The sequence below is a fragment of the Pomacea canaliculata genome, linkage group LG12, assembly GCF_003073045.1.
Source record: "Pomacea canaliculata isolate SZHN2017 linkage group LG12, ASM307304v1, whole genome shotgun sequence".
Taxonomy (NCBI): Eukaryota; Metazoa; Mollusca; class Gastropoda; order Architaenioglossa; family Ampullariidae; genus Pomacea; species Pomacea canaliculata.
Window position 1 is genome coordinate 15848645 of NC_037601.1, and position 23785 is coordinate 15872429.

The following is a 23785-nucleotide window of genomic DNA, read 5'->3' on the forward strand; positions in this document are numbered from 1 at the left end:
ACACATTTTGGCATCAGTGCTAAGATGGCGCCTTTGCCAAGGAGGTTAACATCGAGTGTGTTAATAATTGTTTACATTAAGGCCAGATTGCTTACAACGTGATCATTTCTGGGACAGACACATGCATAAGGTTGTTATAAAAAGATGTGTAATAATTTTGAAGATGATCTGGCTTTCTGGAGCCAAGTAGCTTAGTGATAATTACTGCCTCAGAAGCTTTTCGATGCGGTTGGCGCACAGGTGCATTACCCAACTGGTGAGGCTGACATAAACCCAAGGGTTACTAATCGTCAGGATATTCGTAGTGCCCTGACTAACCCTCACCATAAAGATGATAAAATAAATTGATGAAGCATATTCACTTTGCACAAAACAGGAAATAATGATTAGCAGACCACTTGCAGGATCTCTCTTTAGGCTTAAGTCACACTGGCATGGAGAGTTTGAAACCTGTTTTCTCATCATGGGTCTGCTGTTGTTTTTTTACATGTCAAAGAAACGAAGCGCTAAACTTAAAAACAAAATTTTTTTTTTAGCTTGATCACATTACACTTTTAACAAAAAGATGTAGGGAAAGGGCTTCTCATAACAGATCCTTTTATTCACATTAACTTTTAATAACTAATCAGAAACAAATCAACAATGCATTTAATTTAAGGAATGAAGATTTGAAAAATTCAAAAATGATGCAAAAGATGAGTGTTTCACTGTGTGTGTGTGTTGGAAGGGTATATTTGGTAGGATGAGACTATATTTAATAGTATCAAAATGAAGACATTACCTGATAATCTAGGAATGTGGTGGACATGCACCTTTCTCCAAAAAATGCGACTGATATGTACATACATGGATGAATCCATTGAGCATAACTGCTGCATTCTTAAACATTTGATTTGAAAGGCTCAGATGTGAGATCTTTTTTAAGAGTATTGCCACAAATGTACAAATCTTAACTTCATAAATCATAACAAAGAATGTTAACAAGCTGTATATGTATATTTTGTGAATCTGAAGCATATATATATATTCTCATACACATGCACATTCTCATCTTGTTAACTTTGCCTCTTACTTTCATGATGACAGAATAGGTTACCCCTAGTAATACTAATACTAAGAGACTTGTATATCATGCTGACCCTGTGCTGTAATGGATAAAATGCTCTCTTCATTTGCCACTCTTGCCTTTTGCCCAAGATGTGTTGGGCAGATGGCGGCAAAATAGTGAATCAGGACTGTATGTTTGTGTCTGTGTGCACGTGCATAAATGTTGATGTGTTGTGCTCTGTTGATGTGTCATATAATATCATGTAATTTCTGTTGATATGTTATTAAATATATTTTGCTTTTGAGAAAATAGGCTTTTTTCTTTGTCTGTAAGTATAACATGAGTGTGTGCGTGAGAACAAAATTAGCCCCAAAAATGGCTTTACTCTTCATATTTCTTCCCTTGCAGGATAACATACAAAGAAATTCCATGATGGCTACCAGCAAAATCGGAGGTGGAGACCCTACAATACCCTCTTTACATATTTCTAGATCTTCTGTATCTTCCATCCCGGTTACCCCACTTTCTCCAGGGATAGTTGGTGAGCGCTTGCCTGTCAGTCCTGATCTTGAAGGACAGAACTTGAACAAACCATTTCCTTTGAGCCCTCAGTCTTTGCAGGCAGATCCTGTCCATGATCTTCCTGTAGAATTATTGCAGCTTGGCTGGCGAAGATTTTGGAGCAAACGTGAAAACCGACCATATTATTTTAATAAACTAACTAATGAATCTCTTTGGGAACCTCCACAGATTGGATTGGTAAGTTAGATTTTATTCCCTTTGTATGCATGTTTGGTATAAAGTTTAATGTGCAGCCTTAGAATGGCATGCATATATACATATTTATGTGCATCCAAATACATTTTTATAAATATGTTTGTCCATCATAACTAATTTAGAGGAACAGACTGCATCTTGATAATTATTTTGGAAGTGGCAAGTTAAACATAGTGCATTCTTAGAACAATATTAAGAGTAAAAATAATTTACAGATTAACAGGTATTTTCTATTTTTCGTAAATTTTAAACTTTACAACACGTTATTTATTTTTTATTTATTTTTTTTTGCAGCAAGCTGATCCTCTAACTGATCCACTGGGTATCAACACTCCAGAAGGGGAACCACCAAGCACTGCATCTTCATCTTATGCCCTTAGTCGGGCAGACCTTAATCCACAGAGCATAGACTTGAACTCATCATCTGAAGTTATTCAAATTGGTGGGAAACGTCGGGCTAGCACAGATTTTCCGTCCCTCAGTCCGTCCAAGAAGATGGCATTTAATTACAAGTAAGAGCTTACCTCTCATTTTATCACTATTTTATCATAATTTTATGATAGATATGGGAAGAGGGTAAAGAGAAGAGTGTATAGACATGTTAAATTTGCATTGAATATTTTCTGGTTTGCTTTATTACAGAAAAATATGTACTACTAAAGTATGCTAAATATAAAAAAGATAATAAATGCTTGTGAATTAAAGTTGATGTCTGGGCCAGGCTGACATTGTTAAAAATGTAGAACTATCTTAGAGTCCTAAAGCAAAAAGTTTAAGAATAATAAATTCATGATTTGTAAGCATGCTCGTAGGCAAGTGCCCTTAGTGCTTGAGACAAGAACAAGACATGGACCACATACGAAGGAATGGAAGTATGAAAAACAGTACTGATGACTAATAAAAGCCAAATATAGAAAGCACAACCAGGAATTGGGTCAGAAGAACTAAGAGTGTCATAAGTGAGCAGAGGAAGATGAGTAGGCAAGTAGCAATAAAGGGAAAATGGAGGTGTTGAAAAAGGAGTAGCATTTTGTGGACTAATGTTAAGAGTAATGCTGAAGGAAGAGGTGTGTTTTCAGTGAACATTTAAAAGATTCAATGGTGGATAGATGGCAGATGTGGAAAGGGAGAGAGTTCCATTGTTTTGCTGCACATTAGCTAAAAATCCTGGGACTCTATGTTGTTTTGGTGACAGTAAAAGTGAGGATATGGTCATCAGATGAGGAGCATAGTTTTAGAATATTTAGAAGCAGCTAGATAATTTAGGCTCAAAATATGTGTGTAGAGAAGAGTATCACAAAGCAGCTTAGATTTAAAAAGAGGCGGTAGACCCAGAAGAAAGAAAGATATGATGAACGGACACATTTTCTATCGGTGGGGACAGGGTGGGAAGGAATATAACATTGATGTATGCACATTGTTGAGCGTTGTCAAGAAGTGTATTTGAAACATTGATGTTTGCCTTTTCAGCCCCTTCTGGAACTTTGACTTACCTAGCAATGCAGTATTTTATGAGCGAGCACCAGTCACCATGGCACCACCTCATCCAGATGTTGAAAAATCAAGGTCTACACTCACCACAAAACTGCGAAGTTTGTACAGTGATCTCTGCCTTAGTCGAGAAGGTAAGTTATGTTAAAGATGATTGAGCATTGTGTTGGTTTATTAAAATATGACCATTAATTTTAAATGTGTAACAAAAGCATTGAAAACTTTTTAGAGAAATTGAATATCTAATATGAAATAGATTAAGATGAGGAATTTATTTTAGAATTTTAAAAAACAAAACTGAAAAGGCTAAAAAAATAGTAAACTGCAAGGAATACTGAGATGCTTAGAAAATGCTGATCATTTTGTTCAGGCATTTCAGCACCAGCAGAATCCTTTAATCGTTGGCTGCTTGAACGCAAAGTCATAGACAAGGGGTCAGACCCCATGTTGCCAACACAGTGTGTACCAGAAGTTTCACAGTCCATGTACAGAGAGATCATGAATGACATCCCTGTGAAGCTGGTCAAACCTAAGTTTTCACGAGATGCCCGTAAACAGCTTTATCGATATGCTGAATCTGCCAAGAAGATGGTTGAATCAAGGTTAGATGTCCAATCTTTACAGTTTTTATACCATTTATACCAATCTAAATGGCACAGACTTTTTAAATTATTTTTTAGCAATCTTTATTATCCTTAAACCTTATTAAATTATTATTGTATTAAAATTATTAACCCAAATCATCGAGGAGTCCCACTTTCTCATTGTTTCTTTGCCATTTTGTGATGAAACAAGTCATTACATGATGTAGACAGAGTGCTGTTCATTCTGTATAGAAATGCCTCATCAGAAAGTCGCAAGATTGTTATGTGGAATGCAGAGGACACATTTCGTTGGCTAAGAGAGAAGAATAATGCTAGCTATGATGATTACCTGGTAAGTAATGCTATAAAGAAATTAAGAGGTGAAACATATTTGTAAATGTGTATATGAATAAGTAAGTGTCCAGACAGGCATGTCTCTATATGTATATACAGAAAGTGTATGTTATAATCTATTACAATGATGACTGTTTACATTCAGGTTTGCATACAAACACAGATTTAATATTGTTCCTTTGTCATAGCATTTATTTTGAGAGCTTGTTATAAGGTACTGTTGCAGTAACATTGTGGTAAAACAATTTTTTTTAAACTTTACTAGCTTTCAAAGCAGATATGGTTGAAGTCACTAACTACTGGTTGACTTACTACCCAGTCAGTGAATACCAAATCACTGGATTTATTTATTACAAAATCTAAAATTTTGAGAATAACTATATTCCATTAAAGAGATACAAATCTTAAATATTGAAAATTCTCATAAGCATTTTGGAAAGAAATTAAGACCGTATTACCTTTACCTTGAAGTTCTTGTATCTGTGGCAGTCATTGTTGATGGAAAGTAAGAGTTGATAGCAGAGTGGTTAGAGTGCTGGCATCCAAGGCATATCAATTTGATACCCATCTGGTGTACCAAATTTTCCCCGGTTGAACCAGGGTACTTGATATATAATGCTGGGGAGGGTAAGACTGCAAGGGAGAGGAGATGGGCACCACCCCCACATAAACATGGCCCCGAGAAAAGTAAGGTCTGTAATATCTCACTCCCCAGCTACCTTTACCTTCATGATTTACTTTATAAAAACAAGTAAAAGGGTGTATTATCACTTTGGTTATATCTCATGTGGGAGTTGTTTGAATAAATGAATAAGCATTTCCATTCATGCATTACACCTTTTATCACAAATTTATTAGCTGCTTTTGTTGACACAAAGGAACGTCTTGCTCATCTGAAGCGACATTGCCAGCCTCACTTGACAGAAGTTGCCAAAGCATCTGTAGAAGGAATCTGCAGCAAGATCTACCATTTATCATGTGATTTTGCCAAAAAGCTTGCTGAGAACACTGCTGATATTTTAAAGCAGCACAATATAACAGGTAATTGGAATAATCCAGGCACTTATGTTCAAGAATAAAGTGTAATTGGAGTAGCCCAAGCACTCGTGTTAGCTCAAGAATGACAGATAGTTGGAATAATCCAAGTATTTATGTTAGAACATGTTTCTTTGGTGTGCATTTGCAAAACTCATTTGCAAAAATATTATTGTTTAGTTTTGTTTTGTTTTTTTTTCACTCTTTTTTTAGATCTTGAAATGAAAGTTCAACAGCTTGCATAAAAACAACTTAATGCTGATGTTGTGGAAACAAATTTGGGGTGCTGAGCAACAACTAAATCCAAGCAAAATAATCCATTGGAAAAGAGAGGTGTGTTTCAACCCTTCAGACATAGTTCAGCTGATTACCAGACTGCTCACAAGGCAGAGAAGATAAAAACATGGCATCCACAATAAAAAGCATACCCTGACAGTGTGGATACATGTGAAAAAGGCCTTCATCAGTCTGGTCATATGGTTGAGGCAGAAGCAGAAAGCTTCAATCTTTGTAGTTTAACAGGGATAGGAGGGGAAAAAAAACCCCCCACAAATACTCCGCTGCTGAAACTCTTTGTAGCCTATGTTGCAAACAACCACAACACTTGCCATCAGTCTCATCTGTTACTTATAGATTTCTTTTCTGTGCTGTGACTAGAAGCTTGATGGTCCAGATTCTGTTTCTTAGCAGAGCCTTTACAGATTGACATAATAATAATAATGGGAACTTATAACACACAGCATCATGACCAAGATAGTTTGCACTCTCTGTGTAGACCAATAATGATAAATGAAGATAACAGCCAGTTGACAGTGAGGTAGGTATAGGCACACCGAACAACATAAAGATGAGGTACAAGAACAGAACGTAAAGCGATGGATGAAGGTATGAAGGGATGTAAATACTTTAAATAAGATTCATTCGTTACATGAGAGCGGTCCGGTGGCGCAACGGTTAGCACCTGTCACCAATACAGTGAAGGTTGGCTGCCCAGAGTTCATTTCTCGTCTCGGGCACGCTGTTCTTTCTCTGCACGTGACATCTGTTTACAGGGCTGGCTGCTTGCCGTAATATAGCCTTAGTTGCTGGCACGGCGTAAAACAACAATTCCCCCCCCCCCCTCATTCGTTACATGACGGTTAGCATGACAGACAGTATTGCCAGGGAGTTAGGAATAGTAATTAAGGGACATGCAGTGGCTAACGAGGTGACAAAAGAAGAATCCACAGTGAAGCATCAGGACAGGTCCATAATATTCAAGAAAACAGACCATCATTAAGACCAAGCAGCAGCCAAGTAAAAACAGCAGCATTCATGCTGTTACACTTGTGGTCTATCACCTTCTGCAGTGTTTAAGTTTGTGATCTTCGGGTTACTTGAAAAGACCACATCAAGCTGAACCATCATCTCTTTCATAAAGTAATGGATTAATCAGTAGAACTAGTGTCTATTTCAAACAACAGATCTGCTGAAAGCCTGCCAAAGCATGAAACTGCATGAAACAGATGTCAGTTAAGATAGCTGTGGCTTGCAAACTCTTTGAAGACCTGGAGTATCCACAGCACAGTGGCATGTTTTTCCAAGAGATTGACAGGTCCATTTTAGACTGACTGGAAAGATGAAGAGAGTTGTAAGTGATGGAGGAAAGTCCTGGAAAACTGTTCCTTTTGGAAAGATGTAGTTGTATACCATGCAGCAGCCAGATTATTAGCCAGGGGATGCAGCTTTTATTTTTTGCAGTGAAGCCAAATTTCAAAGTTTGTTTTTTAAATTATGCTTAAGTGCACATTATTTTAAGTGTTTTGATACTGTTTAAGATTTCTTTAAAACCCATGAGATTTGTAGGAAGATCTCCAGCTTTGCTTTTTTAAAATTTTTTGTAATTACTTAAATTATAAGATTTCTTCTTTCAGATCCAGGTCCTTTGCCACAGCCAAGACGAAGAAAGGTTATGTGTTATGCAGTGCAGGTGAGCATACCATCTCCAAGGCTGCCAGCTGTGGAACATCGCATAGATAAGGACTGCTGTTTTTTAAACTACAAGGGTGACACATTAAAGATAAACACAGTCCATTTTCACAAATTGGTAAGTATGTAAAAATATAGGAGAGTAGAAATATTTATCATACTGTTATTAAAATTTCCTGTGGGTGATTACTCACTTTTATGCTAGTGGTGCGGCATTTTGACACCTTAAAAAAATCAACATTATTTTTGTGTGTTCAAACTCTGTCAGTTTGAAATATTGCACCGCACAGCTTTCAAAAATAAAAAAAATAATACATTAAAAAATTGACAGATTAAATTTTAAAAGGTGACTTGCAGAAATACTGTGTTTGAGGTTCTATGACTACAGTGTGTCATTTTCTTCTCAGTCTCCAAATAGCACCATTATACTATTTGTAACAGTAAGTGATTTCAGGTAGTACATCATCTTTGATATCAAACTGAAGGAAAATTTGTGCTAGAAAGAAATAGGTGTCTGCTTCTAATTGTCGGTCAGTTTTTCTGTCTTTGAGAAGTCATGTACATTAGTGTTTATCCTGTGCCTGGGTTAAAGTGTCAAAATATATAAGCATCTAGCTAATGATTCAAGTTTAACTGACTCAAAGCAGGCCTGAAATGCTATATCTTTAGGGTAGAAGTTGGGGTGCTTGCTTGATATTGACAGCCAGCATGACAAACCCTTGTAATGAGTTACAGTGCTGGAAAAAGCAATCAAATTGAGTGTGAAAGTTCGCAAACTATGACTATTATTGCTTATAAGAAGACTTCAGTTTCTGTGAAATTTTGAATTACTTGTAGTTCTTCTGAACATATCTGTGACATAAATTAGTGACATAAATTGTGAGTCACCTGTACAGCTCACATTTGGTCATGAACAAATTTGCTATAACATTTTTATGACAATTGAAAATTTGATGGATTTTGATCTGTTTTTTTAATCTAAAATATGATATCGCATTAACATTACTCTTTCTGCTTCCTTACAGGAACAACTGTACAGACTGAGCTGTCGAGACGATCCTCGATTTGATAACTTCCTGGCGAGAGTGTGGTGCTTGTTGAAACGTTATGAGGTAGAGGCAGTGTTTCAGTACATTTCGGTAGTCCAGAAAAAAAAGAAGAAAATGAAAGTTACATGAGTATAAAGGAACCAGAAGGTCTTTACTTAATTAGCAGTTGTAAAACTTTATGGTGTTTGGCATGATGTTATAATTATAAAGACTAAACATTTATATTATTTGAAATTGTAAAAATCTCATCAAATAATATTTGCTTTGGGATGTGTTTTAATCTTTATTATGACATTTGCCTGTTACATCAGACATTTTTTGGAACTGCATCAGAAGCATTTCGAATGCATGGAGCCCTGTCTGTGCCAGTATTTGAGTGCTTACATAGACTTTTTGGGGTGACATTTGAATGCTTTGCCTCCCCTTTCAACTGCTACTTCAGACAGTATTGCTCAGCTTTTCCAGACACTGATGGATACTTTGGATCAAGAGGGTAAATAGATTACTTCACCATCTCTTTCTTCATCTATCATATTTTGTGATGTTATCTTGCCTGTTTAAAAGATGATTTGTATTTTTATTAATATTGGTGCATAACTATTATCATTTTACCATATTTTAGGATTTTCTGGCAGGCTAAAAACAAAATTTGCTTTAAATGAAATTTCAGCTGTTCCTACACCAGAGATGTTGGTAGTTAGTTATTTTTAATAATAATTGTGGTTATTTATAGAGAAGATAACTGACCATCAAAGGCAACTTAAACAGGCAAAAATAGATGATGATACGTAGAGCCCATCATTCCAAGGCTATTACACTATACACACGAGCATGACGAGTCTGATTAATGTGGGAAATCGTTCTGCATGGTCTGCTTGTGTTTGACTCTTCCACCAATAGCTGTGTGCTAGCAGGGAGAACATTTGTCGGCAACTACTATCAACACCTTTCTTCCTGATTTAGGAGCACTAGACAGAGGAGGTGGAGCATTTTGAGAAAAAAAGTTGCTTTCACTCGCTTCAACCAAAAATGCACAGTAATTTATCCAAGAGCAGCATATTTCACTTTTTAGTTGACAGGCAGCAACGAGTACTTGTCAATGGCACTTTTTCTGACTCCATCACAACATGCACGGCTAACCCAAGGCTGTGATTTATCTCTGTTTCTGTTTGTTCTGTATACCAAAATTTCTTGTAGTAACCATGATTGTCAATATCTTGTCAAATTTTCTGATGACTCTGCACTGCTCTCTCTTCTAAGTGGGTGTAGCTTTGGATGAATTTATTGCCTGGTGCTATGACAATTTCTTAGAACTTTATTTAAGACCAAAGAGATTTTCTTTGATTTCCATTGGAATTCTTCACCAAGTCCCGGAAGTTTCATCCACGACAAGGAGGTAGAAATTGTCCCTACTCTTAAATACGTTAGCACCATCTTTGATAGGAGACTTTGCTTGGATTCCAACACTCAAGTTGTCATGAAGAAAGCTTAACAGCACCTCTTCCTTCTCCAGAAGCTGAAGTATTTCTCTGTCTCCAAGCTATTCAGCTTTTTTATAGATCACACATAGAGAGCATGCTGTTCTTTTTGTTTATTTGTTTTTACAACAGTTTATCGATGAAGGACAAGAGCAGCTTACATTGTGTTGTATCTACCTGCTCTAAAGTCATTGGAACAGCCCAGAGTGCTCGTCAGACTCTGAATAACAGGCAGACACTTCTGAAAGTGTCTGCAATACTTTATGATTACAGGCATGTCCTGTCAGTAGAATTTTTCCACCTCCCATTGGGCCACCGATGTACCTGCATGCAGGACCAATAGGTTGAGGCTGTCCTTCGCTGTTTTGGCCATGCAATTTCTAAATGTTACTCTGTGAGAATGAATGCAGCTGTCTGAACCATTAAATGTGGGAGTCTGTTTGACAGATATGAATGTGTTGTGGTATTGTTTTGTGCTTTCATATCGAGCTGCCCTGAATTATCCTCTGGGATAAATAAAGTGTCATATTTTATTCATTGATCAGCACTACTATAAGCCTAGTTTAATAATTATACAGGCTTTTAATAAATAGCAAGTTTAAAACAACGATTATTTCAGTGTGTTTTGCACAGTATTTTATATGTGTGTGTATTTACGAAGGGGTGAGGATGGTGTAGGAAATTGTAATGAAAAGTAATATTTCTTATTTATTGTGCTCTCTCTCTTTATATACTGGGGATTTGGCAAGCGTATCACAGTGAAATGTCAAAGATAGAAAACACCATCAATGTACTGTTTTTAAGCTATTGTACATGTTCTTTCTGAAGCATTTCTGCCAGTAGAAACATGCAAATAAAATATTTGAATATTCTTGTTAGCAGTCATTTTTTCTTATAATTTTGTATCTCTAGGCCAATACTTGATTTTCACCCAACAAGTGGATCTTTTGAGGCAAACCCTCCATTTTGTGAGGAGTTGATGGAAGCCATGGTGGACCATTTTGAGAGCTTGCTCACAGAAACACAAGACCCACTTTCTTTCATTGTTTTCATCCCTGAATGGCGAGATCCTCCTACAGAGGCTTTGATTCGTCTTGAGTCTAGCCCGTAAGTTTTGTTTAAAAACTTATTTGCTGTATATTTATATATCAGTAAGGTAAATCAAAAATACGCATGCTAATTTCCAGGTGTGTGTGCGTGGCGAGAGAAATGGGGGGGAATCATTTCCTTTGGACAGAGAGATGTGTTAAAGAAACAAGATATATATATAGTCTGTCTTACTGGCCACATCTTTATTTTCGTTTACATGTGAGTTTCTTGTTTTTAAGCATACATTATCTTGTCTTTGTCAAAACTATTTGAATGTAGGATTACTTATTATATCAGGAACATATTGGTGTTTGAGGGTCATCATGACTTTTTAACAGTGGAGAAAGCTAAATAATAACCCGACAGCATTACAGTAATAAATAGGGTGATGGATGGGCATAACTATGGCTGGTTTTAAATATACTTCATTGCGTTTTTAAATATAGGTTCAAGCGAGGTTATTGTGTCTTGCCAGCACAGGACCATGAATACAGACATGGATTCCAGCACAACTGTCCCTTGTAAGTAGTGGGAGAAGAAAACCAAACTACTTTGCAAATTATCACATGGTCAAACAGTGCAATGAGATTGGTTTATGCAGGTTGGTGTAGCCCGCTGATAGTTTTAGATAAGCGGTGTAGCTGGTGATGCACCTTTCTTTCAGTTTTCATACATCAGTGAATATTTCACAAGTGTCTGCCACAGTTTCTTTTTTTTCAATTGAATAAGAAGGTATGGTCATTTTCATTCAATAAAGAAAAGCTTTGAGAGCCTGCTGGAAACAGGAAGGCTTTTAACTTTTGAGAAGCATGACAAAGTTATAAAACAGTTACAAGTCAGTCCTGTAGATTTAGCAGACTCAGATTTTCAACATTAAACTGAATGTCACTCCAGGATAGAGATTGAAAATGAGGTTTCTGCTGACTTGGAAAACTTGGAAAAAAGATCTTTTATGACAATTACTGTATCTATTTACTGTTCTGATTTTTTTATAACTTTCCATTTCACACCTGGAAGCTGGAAGTATGATAAATGTTAAACAGAAGTTAGAAATGCATCCTGTCAATTGTTTTAAGGTTATACCAAATTAAATTGTTTTTCTGTCTGGTGTTTCAGGGAAGACGTCAATGTAAAGTCAGTTCATGGGACACTTGTAGTATTCCTTCAGAATGAGGCAGGGTACAAGCAGTGGGGACCTAGTACAGATAAAATAAAAGAACTGATATTGGCTTCCAAGCCCAAGGTTGCATAAGGGCCTAATTTAATGAGTGGTAAGACAATCACCTCCAGAGAACAGCGTCTGACAAAACAAAGTGTGCAATATTTGTGTCTTGTGCTGTTCTGGCAACAGTGTGAATATGGTGGTTCTGATATCGTTTTATTCAGTGAAATGTGGTGCAGGTTGTTCAGAAGTCGTATCAAGCAGCAGTGTTTGAGAATTCGTGGTTTTGAAGGAAGTGCAGAGAAAATCAGTCCTAGTGACAGAATATGTGATGATTTAAAATGAAAACTGCTTTTTGTCCTAGTTGCTGGGGTAAGTGCATGGAAAACAGAAACAAAAGAAACTGATGTGGCTATGGTGTGTCATAATCTCACAATATATTTTCCACCAATCAATATTTATTTTAGAGTATATTATCTGTGACAATACAACCATTGTTACCTGTACTCTTGCATATGATCTTACCTTGTTTTTAATAGAAGATGACACATTATGCACCATTTCCAATATTTTTTTCATGCATGTTGATTTGCTTGAGATGATGTTTAAAGCCAGCAGTTTTAAAAATGTCTGGACAAGTGTCATGTAGTAATGTCTATGGTGTGGGAAATCAAGTGGCTTCCTGGATCAGAACAAAGATGGACAGGACTTTAGGACTTAAAAATTTGTGTTGCTTAGTTATTAGTATCAGAAAGACACATCATTGAGGTAATTTTACTATGAATCCCAAATATAAATTGCAAAAATGGCTTCTAGTTTTCACCCTGATGGCAGAATAAGAGTCAAGTAAATTCTTTTTTTCCCTGATGTCCAGGACACTTATTAAAAATGTTGCTTATGGATGGTATTTAGAACAAAAAAATATTTCAAAGCAACAAGTACAAGCAGGGTGCTGACTATTGGTGAGATGGTCAGGTCATTGGTCAGGAATATTGTTGGAATGTAAATTTTACTTTTTGGGGAATTTTCTAGGAATATACAGTGCTACAGATTTGCATGTTTCTAATGATAGGCTGAAAAAGTGTGTAAACATTGGCAGATATGTAAACAAATTGAAGACATTGAAAACTCTTCATGTTTGAATCAATAATAAGGATTTTTTTAAAAGGTGCATGTGTGCCCACCCATTCAGCTTAACACACACAAAAAACAAAGAGAAGCAATTTGCATTATCCTAGTTTTTAACAAATATTTGCTCCTATCATGTGAAACCAGCGGAGCTATTCACAAAAGAGGAGAAAAATAATATTAACAGATAATTCTATATGAACGGTGACTTAAATATTAGAGGCTGATGTGGAGATGGCAAAAAGTGCATGTTTTCATCTGTTTGTGCGCATATGCAGGCGTGAATTATAATCAGAATGAGCAGAGTTGCACATTATTGAAAATAACCATGTACCTATAATTGCTGTTAATATCCAATCATGTACTTTTTTTTTTCTTTTTTTTTTTTGGAAAGCTATTACAAGAACGTGTAACATTTTAATTCTTTTTACATTTCTGTTAACTCTTTGAACCCAGAAAGCCAGCCAGCACTTAAATAGTAATGCTTACTCTTCTTGTTTCTGATACTGCTGGATTGTTCATTTTAAATTTTATTGTGTGCATGAAGTGAGAAAGAGAATACTGTAGTTATGTGAATTTCCATGTTATAGAGATAACACTGCATGCCAAAATATAAAACTGATTATCTGTCAAGTGAGACAATGGAGAGAAGTAAAAAATCATGATGTGACCCTGTACAATGCATACAATGCATTTGTGGTAGAGGCACAAAAATAAACTCTATATCAGTTTGGCAAGTTGATTTCTGAGGTATCTTTGATTTTTCAAGTTTAAAACAAACAATTTTTAAAATAGTCAGAAAATGTCAGGGAGCCCTAGGTAATGCTGCTGAAAGGCTTGTGAAGTCCGGGGTTCAAAGGGTTAAACCATTTATATCTGCATAGCTACAGTTTTAAAGTTTGAATGTGAAAATCACTTGGTGGTGCTGTTACAATTTTCGTTAAACTACACTGACCATAAATCGTATTACTACTTAAAGTGGCAGTTTTTTAATGTGGTGATGGCATTTGTACAAAAAGATGACTTTTAACATTTATTCTTCCCTAAAATCAATGAAAGAGTCTCTTTGACTTAAAAGGCAGCCTTTTGTTTTGTCTCATAGGTTGTTTGTAAGCAACCGCTGTGTAAATACTTGTAAATACATGTCATTTTTTGGCTATTATTTTATAAAGGTAACTGAAAAGATTAAGGAGTTCTGGTAAATTAGAATGTTGAAGAATAAGAGCTTTGGTAAAAGTATATCAAGACTAGAAAGAGTCCTTTTTCAAAAAGCTTTCTTTAATCTGCAGATATTTCTGTCAGATTAAGATCGATTTAGGTAAGAGATAAAAACAGGTGAAATAAAATGGCTTTGAATGCTAAGAAAGATCTTCATCTCTTGTATTTCATGACTGTGTTTGAATGTTTACATTGCTGAATAGTTTGCTGTTTCTGTTTTATGTTAATTTCAGTGTTCCATTATAATTATTGGCATGTAAATTGCAAACTCTGGAAACAATTTTTTTAAAGTTATTCCTTTATGAAAATTGTAAATTTTGCACTGTAAAAATATGCCATTGTCTGCATAAAAGTCATGTTTGATACAAACTGTTGATGGACATGTTAAATTTCTGGGTATGCATTTACACATTTATCAGGGATAATACTCAGCACAACTGAGTAAAAGAAAGATTTATAGAAGGCTTTTTGTGGTATGAAGTTTTTCATGTTGCTGTGTTAGGGTAACTGTAGTTGGCTTAAACATGCTGGACCCAAAATGTGACTATAGTCATCATGTAACCTTTAGTCATATCACATAAACAGAACAGTAGTCAGATTGACAAAGTAAATTTCCAGAGAGAAAAAAAAAATTAAAGATACACTACACCATCACCACAACCTTTTCTCCTATACTATTGAGTTTAAAAGTTGGTGACTACCAACATCCAAGCATTTACTCTGTCATTTCCAGTGCACAAAGACTTCAAACGTATGGTTAAGTGTCAAGTCTGTGAATCCTGTTAGAACACAGATAAACTTACATCGCTGAAGAGACAGAACTACTTGTTAAGTGTGTCTGTTCTAATATGAAGGCATGAATTTTATGCAGAGAAATGGCGATTAAAGGCTTGGAACTCACAAACAAAAGGGACTCTTGGCTAAGATTGCAGGTAGTGTCTAAAGAATAAACAGTATTGTTTAAAAAATTCACTTAAGCAGGCCTTTAACATTTTTTGTGATGGAAAATCTTAACAGTTTCTTAGATTCAAATACTGGTTTCATTGATTTTACATCTTTTAAATCACAACCATTAGCCAGTCTTTAATAAATTATTTGAAAATAATGATCATGAAGGGTGCTTTACACAATCCTGGGATTGGTAGTTAATATCTTCAGACAGAATATTTTTTTTAGCTGTGTGCATTCCCTCGGGAAGTATAGTTCATTGTGGAAGCATAAAAATATGCTGCATGTTTTGCCATATTTAGTTGCATAAAGTAGCATATCAAATTTGTCTCACTCCCAGTTGATATATTATTTATAGCTACTGGCTAATAATCAGAATTTTTCAGGTATTAACGTCAGAATTAATCCAGTTTATTTCCTCTGCTGTATAACTCATAGAAAAATACAAAGGGTGAGAGAGAATTTACTTATTCAGTAAACTCACTTGTTTCTGTGAGGAGTTAGTCATCAGTGTGATAAATGTTTTAAGTGTACATTTTTTTAAAAACTCTTTGAAGTTCTAAGTTCTTTCCTTAAAACATGCATGGTTTCTTGACCATAAATAATCAGTGAAAATGTGAACAGTTAAGGAAAGGTTATGTTACAAAATATTATGAGTCACTTAGGTAACTGCCATTCATTTGTGAAATCACATTCCTGTTAGAGTAATAGCTAAGTTTCTTCTCATATACTGAGTAAAACCACACTGAAGTATGTGAACATGTTAATATTTGATTGCTATGGTTATTCTTAAATGTGCACTCATAGTTTCTCCCTCAAAAGTGCCTGTTGTAAATATCACAGTTAAGTCAAAAGTTTAAAGCTATCATAAGGAAGTTTCTATTCTTTAATTGTAGGATTTTTAATGTTCCCCCCGTAGCATGAAAAGTTAATTTGCTGCTTCAAGTATTGTGAGCAGATACTTAAAACTGTTTTTTTTTTTTTCTAAGACAAAACTTAGTCTATTCAGTGTTTTGTACAAATTGTTTAATTAGTCATGATTAGGTTAAACTGCATCCAATAGTGATTTCAGATGAGTGGTATGTTTATTTTCTTAAATATGAGTATGTTTTCATGCAGTATATTGATATTATCATGTACTTATACAAGGAGAGGGGTATTTGAAAATATGATTCAAGCTCTGAGCAAACCTTTATTACCCTGAGTCAAGACAGAAGAAACTCTCTTTTGATAATTAGAAGTAGCTGCTTTCATTTGTACAGAAATATTAATACGGAATCAATAGTAACTGCTGCAACACTTAAGATAGAATGGTTGAAGAAAACAAATATTCAGTTACCATTGAAAAAGAATCAAGAAATTGAGCAGTATCAGAAAGAGGTTGTAAATATGCTTTGACAACTGCTTTCTACAACTTTCATAAAGAGAATAAAATGCCGGACCATTTTTTCTTTTTTTGGAGAATTACATAGGTGGGCATATGTTTGTGCTAAATTTTAGTGTTTCAGTGCCATCCTTAAAAGGAGGTGTACTTACTCTAAGGAAAAGCACATTGTTTTCACACAAAATGAAAGAAGAGGGGGCAAAAGCATACTTTTTGCAATAGTTTTTCCTTTTAATATTCTATCCATTTCAAGCTTGATATACTTATGCAGACTTCTTTTGGGACATTTGTGTTTTTCACTGCAGCACTAGAGTTTATTATTGTAGCCAAAATGTGCAGTAGCAAGTTACACTAAATTACAGCAAAGTATATATCCTAAGGTGAAATATTTGGATTTTATTCTTATGACTATTCATACTTAAAAAAAAAAAAAAGTTTGAAAAATGACACAAGAAACATGTCTTTGCAGATATTTTTTGAAATCAAAAAGTTTTAAATTGTATGGTTGCTGGCATCGTTGGAAGAAACACATACCTAAATGTATCGTCATCATTTTATTTCTCCAGTGTTGTTATTTCAAACCTTTTGCAGATTTTATTTTATATGCTTTTGTATTTTTTAAATTTGCCTGTGGATGTCACTTTGTGGATTATTAATATAAATAAGTTTAAATATATAGAATAAAAAAAATAAACTTCATAAAAAACAAAGATTGATGTGCAGTCCTTCATTTTACACACAAAACAATAAACACTGCTGTCTGTTTTGCAAAGGGTATTATAATTTATTTACAGCATTTAAATAAGACAGTACTGATTCTATTAATAATAATACAACAGATGATCACAGGAAATTAGCAAGTGATGCTTGAAAACGTGCAGCACTAAGATGCAAGAAATTAAAAAAGAAACAAACCAACATAAACCTACACACTTATAACCCACGATAGCTTGTTTGAAACTAGCAAGTAACATTTTCCAGGAATATTAATAGAGAATCAGAAAAAACAAGCACTTTCATGTTTACTTCTTATTTTCATATGCCAATCCTATGATAAATATACCATCTTTTCTCTAAAACAGAGTTCCAAATACACTCATAAAATGGCAACACCAAAAAGTGCATAGTTATCCATTTTAATGTCAACAATCTCTATAACATTACATTTTCAACATACTAGAAATCTTGACAGTTGCTTTTTGAGACTGGAAAATGTTTTCCCCATGTGAAAGTAAGATTTTCTAGTTAACCATTCATTTCTCTATAACAAAATGCCACATACAAGAGAGGAGGAATAAAAAGATGATTAAAAACTGAATACTAGAATGAGGAACAAAAAAAAAAGCCTTAGAAATTTACCACATTAAAGTCTAGTAAGCAGTGATCTTGTTATCAATTATTTCATGTTATGTAGTCATCAAAGCAAATATGACACACTGTATGTACTTCACACCCTAACAGCTGAGGAATTTTTTTTCATTTCAGAGAAATATAAAACACCTGTCACATGCCAAAAGTGTAGGATTTAAGAACAACGCAAAAACTTAGCAAGATCACTGACTTTTCAGGCCTGTCACAAAAGACACTGCACTGCAAGACAGTATGTCCCAAAAGTATTCTGACAATACAAAGCCAAAAGGGTGCACAGAAACACTGTACTTAATACCAGGCTTGTGCCTTGCCAGCTTAATTTCCAGAAACAACTTTCCAACTGATAAAAACAAGCAACTGAGCTTTGGGATATGAAGATCACATTTCTTGGTTGCTTTTATACTTTTAAACGCTGAAACAATTTATGGCTGCCACAATTCTTGAAAGCCACAAGGCCATCACACTCATTTGTACAAAATGAATAAAATCCTGGGCCAGCTGTACCTTAGGTTGTTACCTCCTTTTCTCTCACAATTTTTCCCCAAGAAATAGAAATCAAGTCTGTGATATAGACATCACAAAAAAATGTTCTGGATCAGACTATTTATTAATTTAAGCTACAACAGATCAATAACAAATTCATTCAACTGACAAAAACCAGTCTTCAAATAAAAATGATCTGTAGATTCATGCTCAGCAATCTGTTCTTTGAATCAATAGCTGTTTAAAAGAAATAAAATACAGTACAGGTTCAAGCAAAAACAAAAGAACATAACTGTTCTAGAAGTTTGCTGCTCTGTGGACCCAAATTTTCCACTTACAAGGTTAGTCACCCGTCTTTTTTCTGAACCAGAGTTTTCTTGAGTTTAACAGTGTTTACCTTGCCTCTGACAAACCTTGTTTGTGCTGCTGGGTATTAAGGATCAATGTCTGTAAGCAGGCATACATGGTTAACATTTTATTGTTAAGTCAAACTATCTCAGTATATAGCTTCTGAGGTTTTTAAACATAAAATTAATCTTTTTAATCTCCTAAATTTGACTCATGATATAAATATATTACTACTGAAAGTGTGCTTAGATATGTACTTTGAAACACAAAAATAAGACAGTAGAGGTAAAACAAATGAAGCACATACATTTGTCTGGGTGGAGGGAGTAGAGGGAAGAGAGAGAGAGACTTGAGGGGAAAAACTGTGTCTGTCGCTTTTAGACTGCAGCACTGGAAAATGGTAATCAGACACTGCCCAGTAGTTAACTCTGTTTTGAAATCCAAATTTTTACTGAAAGAACATGGCTTCATGCACAAAATCAAACCCCACTTAAAAGACCTACACTGATTAGTCACAGCCCTCACCCAGTAATTAGTGGAGATGCTAGGCTGGGCCAAACAATATCAACCTACCCACCAACCCATAAAAATAAAAAAAACCTCAAGCACAGTTTAGTACAAACTTAAGCAAGCCTAGTTAAAATATCAGGTTGTCAATGCTTGTGACAACTTTACTTCATCACAATGTTTACAATCCAAGCCACAGAGGGAGACCACCAAAAGATGCTGTGAAATATAAAATTTTCCTGAAAATCAATGCTTTTGCAGCCATCATTGGCAGTTGTATTAGATGCATTAGCCCCTGCACTCAAAATTTGTAATGATGGTATGATGCTTTATGCAGTCCTGCTGACTTGTCACTCAGTTACTGTACACATTCCTATCTTCACTGAAGAAAGTGAAAATGTCTGACAAACATATGAAATAGCCAGTTCTTTCAAATTTGTTCCACCATTCTCCGTGTACATTTATGCCAGCCTTCACAATGAAGCAGACTGGTAATGACAAGATTATGAAGCCCACTCAGCCAGCTCTTTCATATCATCATCCTCCTCTTTCTGAGCTGCAACAAAAATTGAAAAAAAGAGTATTATTTGTGCCCAGACAGCAAAAACATTTACACTAGCTAGCTGAAAAATGATGTTATCTTCCATTCTTTTCTCTATATCACTTTACTGTGCCATTTACATCTGTCCTGGATTGTTCTCCTATGCCCAACTGTTTCCTCTAATGCAGTGGTTCTCAAAGTTTTTCGGACCGCGGACCACTTTACTTAAGTAAGAGCTACGGCGGACCACCAAGGCCTAAGTACAAAATTATGGCGGACCACCAAGGCCTAAAAATCAGTCTGTACTATGAATTTCAAATTTAAATTGCAGCATTTGTTTCATTACAATTCGAAACTAAATGTCCTTTTGTAAAAGTAGTATAGTAATAAGATGACATAAAACTACGTATACCTCGTTATTTGTAATTAAAATGTTAATGCGAGGAATGCATCACTTTAAACATCACTTTGATGTCAGCCGCGGACCACCTGACTTATGCCCGCGGACCACTAGTGGTCCGCGGACCACACTTTGAGAACCACTGCTCTAATGGATATCTCTGTAGTCTATCCTTTATCTTGGTCATCTAATCTGATGTTTTTAATGTGGCATCATTTACATTTCAGCGCAAATTTATCTTTTTTCTTGAAACCTGAAATTTCATTTTTTTTACTTAGCCCATGGACCATATAGTTCTCATCTACATTTTCCAACTAGATTTCTGATCTGTGTGTAATCAATGTTGCCCAAACTTCCCCAAGGTGTGTGTGGTTTATGCCATCTTGCTTTATGTATTTTCAATCATGACCTCTAATGTACCAAGTGCCCCCAGAAGTTCATTTTAAAACATTATTTCAAACCACGAATTCTAACTTTTCTCCACCTTGCCATGACTGTAAGATCTTGTTCTTTTACTTAATACCATGTTGTTGTGTCTCTGTATATAAATATATAAAGTTTTGGTCTATATAGGTATGCTCTGTTTTTGAGTCTTTGTGTATTTATATATGCTGTGCCTTTGTAAACTGAGTCTACTTTTAAAGTGTGCTTTAAAATATGCTTATTACTTCTTCTTCTTATTATTATTACTACTGCTACATCTTTTAATAGCCTCTTCAGTACATTTTCTAAAGTGTATTTCTTATTATTCACAGGAATCACCATTTGTTGGAGAAACTGAAAGTATGAATTAATGAACTAAAAAAAATTATTAGCTGTCATTCCAAATTGTATTTCAAACATGAAAACTCCACATTCCCTCCCCACTCCTTCATCCAACCATTTAGTTGTTGGTATTTAGTTTTATATATGCCCTTAGTTTTATTAGAAGTGTACATTTAAAGAAATCAATTTTCAGTCTTCACACTTTATCAAGTTCCTTTAATATTTCAAACAAAATCATTTTGTCTGAAAAAAAAAAGTACTCCACCAATAGAAAAGGAAAAATAACCCCACTCAGTCCAGAAATTTAAAGAACTGCAAGAGAGATTTAAGACAAACAAGTCTTGGACTAACCAACACGTGGCTGTGGCTGAGGACGGGATGGCTCGGCAATAGGTACAGAGGGAAGCTCGTCAGTGACGCTTTTTATGTCCAGCAACGCACTGCTCAGTTCTTCCTCCTCCAGTTCCTCTAGTTCTGCCAGCAACTCATCCTGAAAGCAGACCAGAAACAGTGAAATATTGTGTTAAGATATACACTGAACAGATTTTGCAGATCTTCATTAAAGAATAAAACAAAAAAAGCTTTTGCTATTGACTAAATATCTAAGAAGTGTTAAATAAAGCATTTTTAGCATGATTATGAGTAATGTAAGCAATTAAAACATCCATAACAAAAACTGAGAGGGTTCATTTAAACACTTTAACACTCCTTTTTTTACCAGATGGCATATGTTTAATGCAGACATGCCAGAACAACTTCAGCTATCTTCCTTTCTTTGGTGCCTAAAAAAGATCTAAAACCAGTCTATAAAAGACCCCCCACCCAAAACCAACCAACCACCCACATGACAGAACTTAAAGCTCTACACTCACCTCATCTACATCCTGGCCAAAGCTGACTGGGTTAGAAATGGCTTCTCCTATCTCATTTGCAATCTCCTGTTGCTCAGCAACTTCATCCATTAGGTCATGAACTTTATCAACATCTCTAAATAAAAAAAAAACAACAAAAAACATTTTTAATAAATTTACCGTCAACCAGATTATTATGAAGAGCACAGCACCTTAAAATGTATGACACGCTGAACAGAATGAAGAATTTCCCCACAAACTACCTTTAATATCTATAGGTTCTTCACAGATCAAAAACCCACATAAAATTTAGGAATGTTTGTGGCTACAAAACTGACCCACTACAACTCATTAGTAAAATTGATATGCTGTGGATAAGAAAATGAAACTAACAGAATACATTTTTTTCTTTAGCACAGCCTAGATGTTTTCTGTAGTTTTAAAATTTTATGTTTGGAGGAGAGGTAGAAATAAGTGGATGAGGCATGTAACCATAATCATAGTCTTCAGTTTAATATGCTGATGCTTCAAGTTTAACACATTAACAGAAAAATACTTGTTTCTGATGTTAGCATTTTTAATCATGTTTTCAAGTTAAAATATAGTTTGGTGCATGAATTTGCAGTAAACACACATAGACAACAACTGAGAAACATAGCTTGCCATCTTGTTCTACCAAAAAAAATCACTTACAGATTATTGTGTGTCTCCTTAAGAGCTCGGGCTGCAATGCCCATAACCTTGAGAACCTCTGTGTTCGTAGATGCATTTTCCAGCGCTTCCCGCTGGAATTCTATAGTGGACAGTGTCCCATCAATCTGCTGCAGCTGCTTCTCATAACGCTTCTTACGCTTCAGAGCCTGCAGAGCAGCTAGGTAGAAAAACATTTCACTTTCCCTTTAGCTGAATCTTTATCTACTTTGTCACAGAAAACACTTAAATGAATTATCTGCCATTCAAGTATCATCCTTTCAGAATCACATAGCTCATATACCATATTATCCTACAAGTAACAACTTTCACAAAAGTGAAAAATAAAAATTTTTCTTTCATAAAATAGATCTGTACTGAAATGACTGTATTTGATGAAAACAAGAATCATGGCAATGTGTCTCTGGTAGAGACCAGTGGATTCTAAACTGAAGGGTAATGCTCTTTGGTATTACTGAATAATGAACTTTGAGCAATCCTGGGTCAACCTCTTCCGGATATTCTTTTATCTGTCTTGTGGGTGAATTTAAAAACAAAATAGTTGACCGTGGCCTTTTAAAAATCTTGTTATGCAGTTTCCACGGTAATGAGAATAAATGTTGGGAACACACAGACACAAGAGAAAGGAGGAGGACAAAAGATATTGACAGGAGGAGCGTTGTCATGTTGTCCTGTATTAAATATATCACATACTGACACAAATTACAATCACAATAAACATTCCTGGCTAAAAACAAAGTAAAATATGGCAACAAAAATGACACATCTACTTTTCTTTCTCACCTCTTTTGTTTTTGGTACCATGTTTTTTAGCAAGTGCCAATTCTGCTGCGACTTTTTTCTCAAGGAACTCGGATTTTTTCGTCAACATTTCTTCAATATCTCGCAACCGCTGGATGCCTTCCTGCGGCGTCGGGGCCTTGTTTTTCTTCCCGCTTCCAAAAAGTTTTGCTACAAGACTCATCTTGATAGAATCTGAAGCAAATACCCTTGAATCAACAGATTATAATGGTCAAATGGGCAAGTACAACTGAAAAGGAAGCGTTCGTGCTCCGTTCTTACACAATGTCAACAACGCACTGAAAGTAATGCAGG

General features: G+C 35.3%; 2 protein-coding genes across 2 annotated transcripts; one reads left to right on the forward strand and one right to left on the reverse strand.

Moving 5' to 3' along the window:
- On the forward strand, positions 1–18046 carry LOC112576668 (phosphorylated CTD-interacting factor 1-like). The gene is made up of 13 exons (XM_025259293.1): positions 1–130; positions 1457–1807; positions 2120–2337; positions 3296–3450; positions 3687–3918; positions 4153–4252; positions 5133–5295; positions 7203–7375; positions 8283–8369; positions 8618–8799; positions 10697–10891; positions 11320–11394; positions 11990–18046. Exons 1-13 carry the CDS (start codon positions 122–124, stop codon positions 12123–12125), a joined length of 2076 nt encoding a protein of 691 aa, XP_025115078.1. The 5' UTR covers positions 1–121; the 3' UTR covers positions 12126–18046.
- Positions 17473–23776, reverse strand: LOC112576669 (charged multivesicular body protein 4b-like). The gene is made up of 5 exons (XM_025259294.1): positions 23474–23776; positions 22673–22850; positions 22001–22115; positions 21480–21618; positions 17473–19978 (listed from the first exon to the last, which is right to left on the reverse strand). The coding sequence occupies exons 1-5, from the start codon at positions 23652–23654 to the stop codon at positions 19926–19928; spliced, it is 666 nt and encodes a 221-aa protein (XP_025115079.1). The 5' UTR covers positions 23655–23776; the 3' UTR covers positions 17473–19925.
- Positions 23777–23785: the final 9 nt, after the last annotated feature.

Bases quoted from the DNA above. Each gene is read 5' to 3' on its own strand.
- LOC112576669 (XM_025259294.1), bottom strand. From the start codon at position 23,654: ATGAGTCTTGTAGCAAAACTTTTTGGAAGCGGGAAGAAAAACAAGGCC. The intron at 22,851-23,473 runs GTGAGAAAGAAA...TTTTCTACCTAG, and splicing joins TGGTACCAAAAACAAAAGAG to CTGCTCTGCAGGCTCTGAAG. The intron at 22,116-22,672 runs GTAAGTGATTTT...TTTTTTATTTAG, and splicing joins AAGGAGACACACAATAATCT to AGATGTTGATAAAGTTCATG.
- LOC112576668 (XM_025259293.1), top strand. The intron at 2,338-3,295 runs GTAAGAGCTTAC...TTGCCTTTTCAG, and splicing joins AAGATGGCATTTAATTACAA to CCCCTTCTGGAACTTTGACT. The intron at 7,376-8,282 runs GTAAGTATGTAA...GCTTCCTTACAG, and splicing joins CAGTCCATTTTCACAAATTG to GAACAACTGTACAGACTGAG.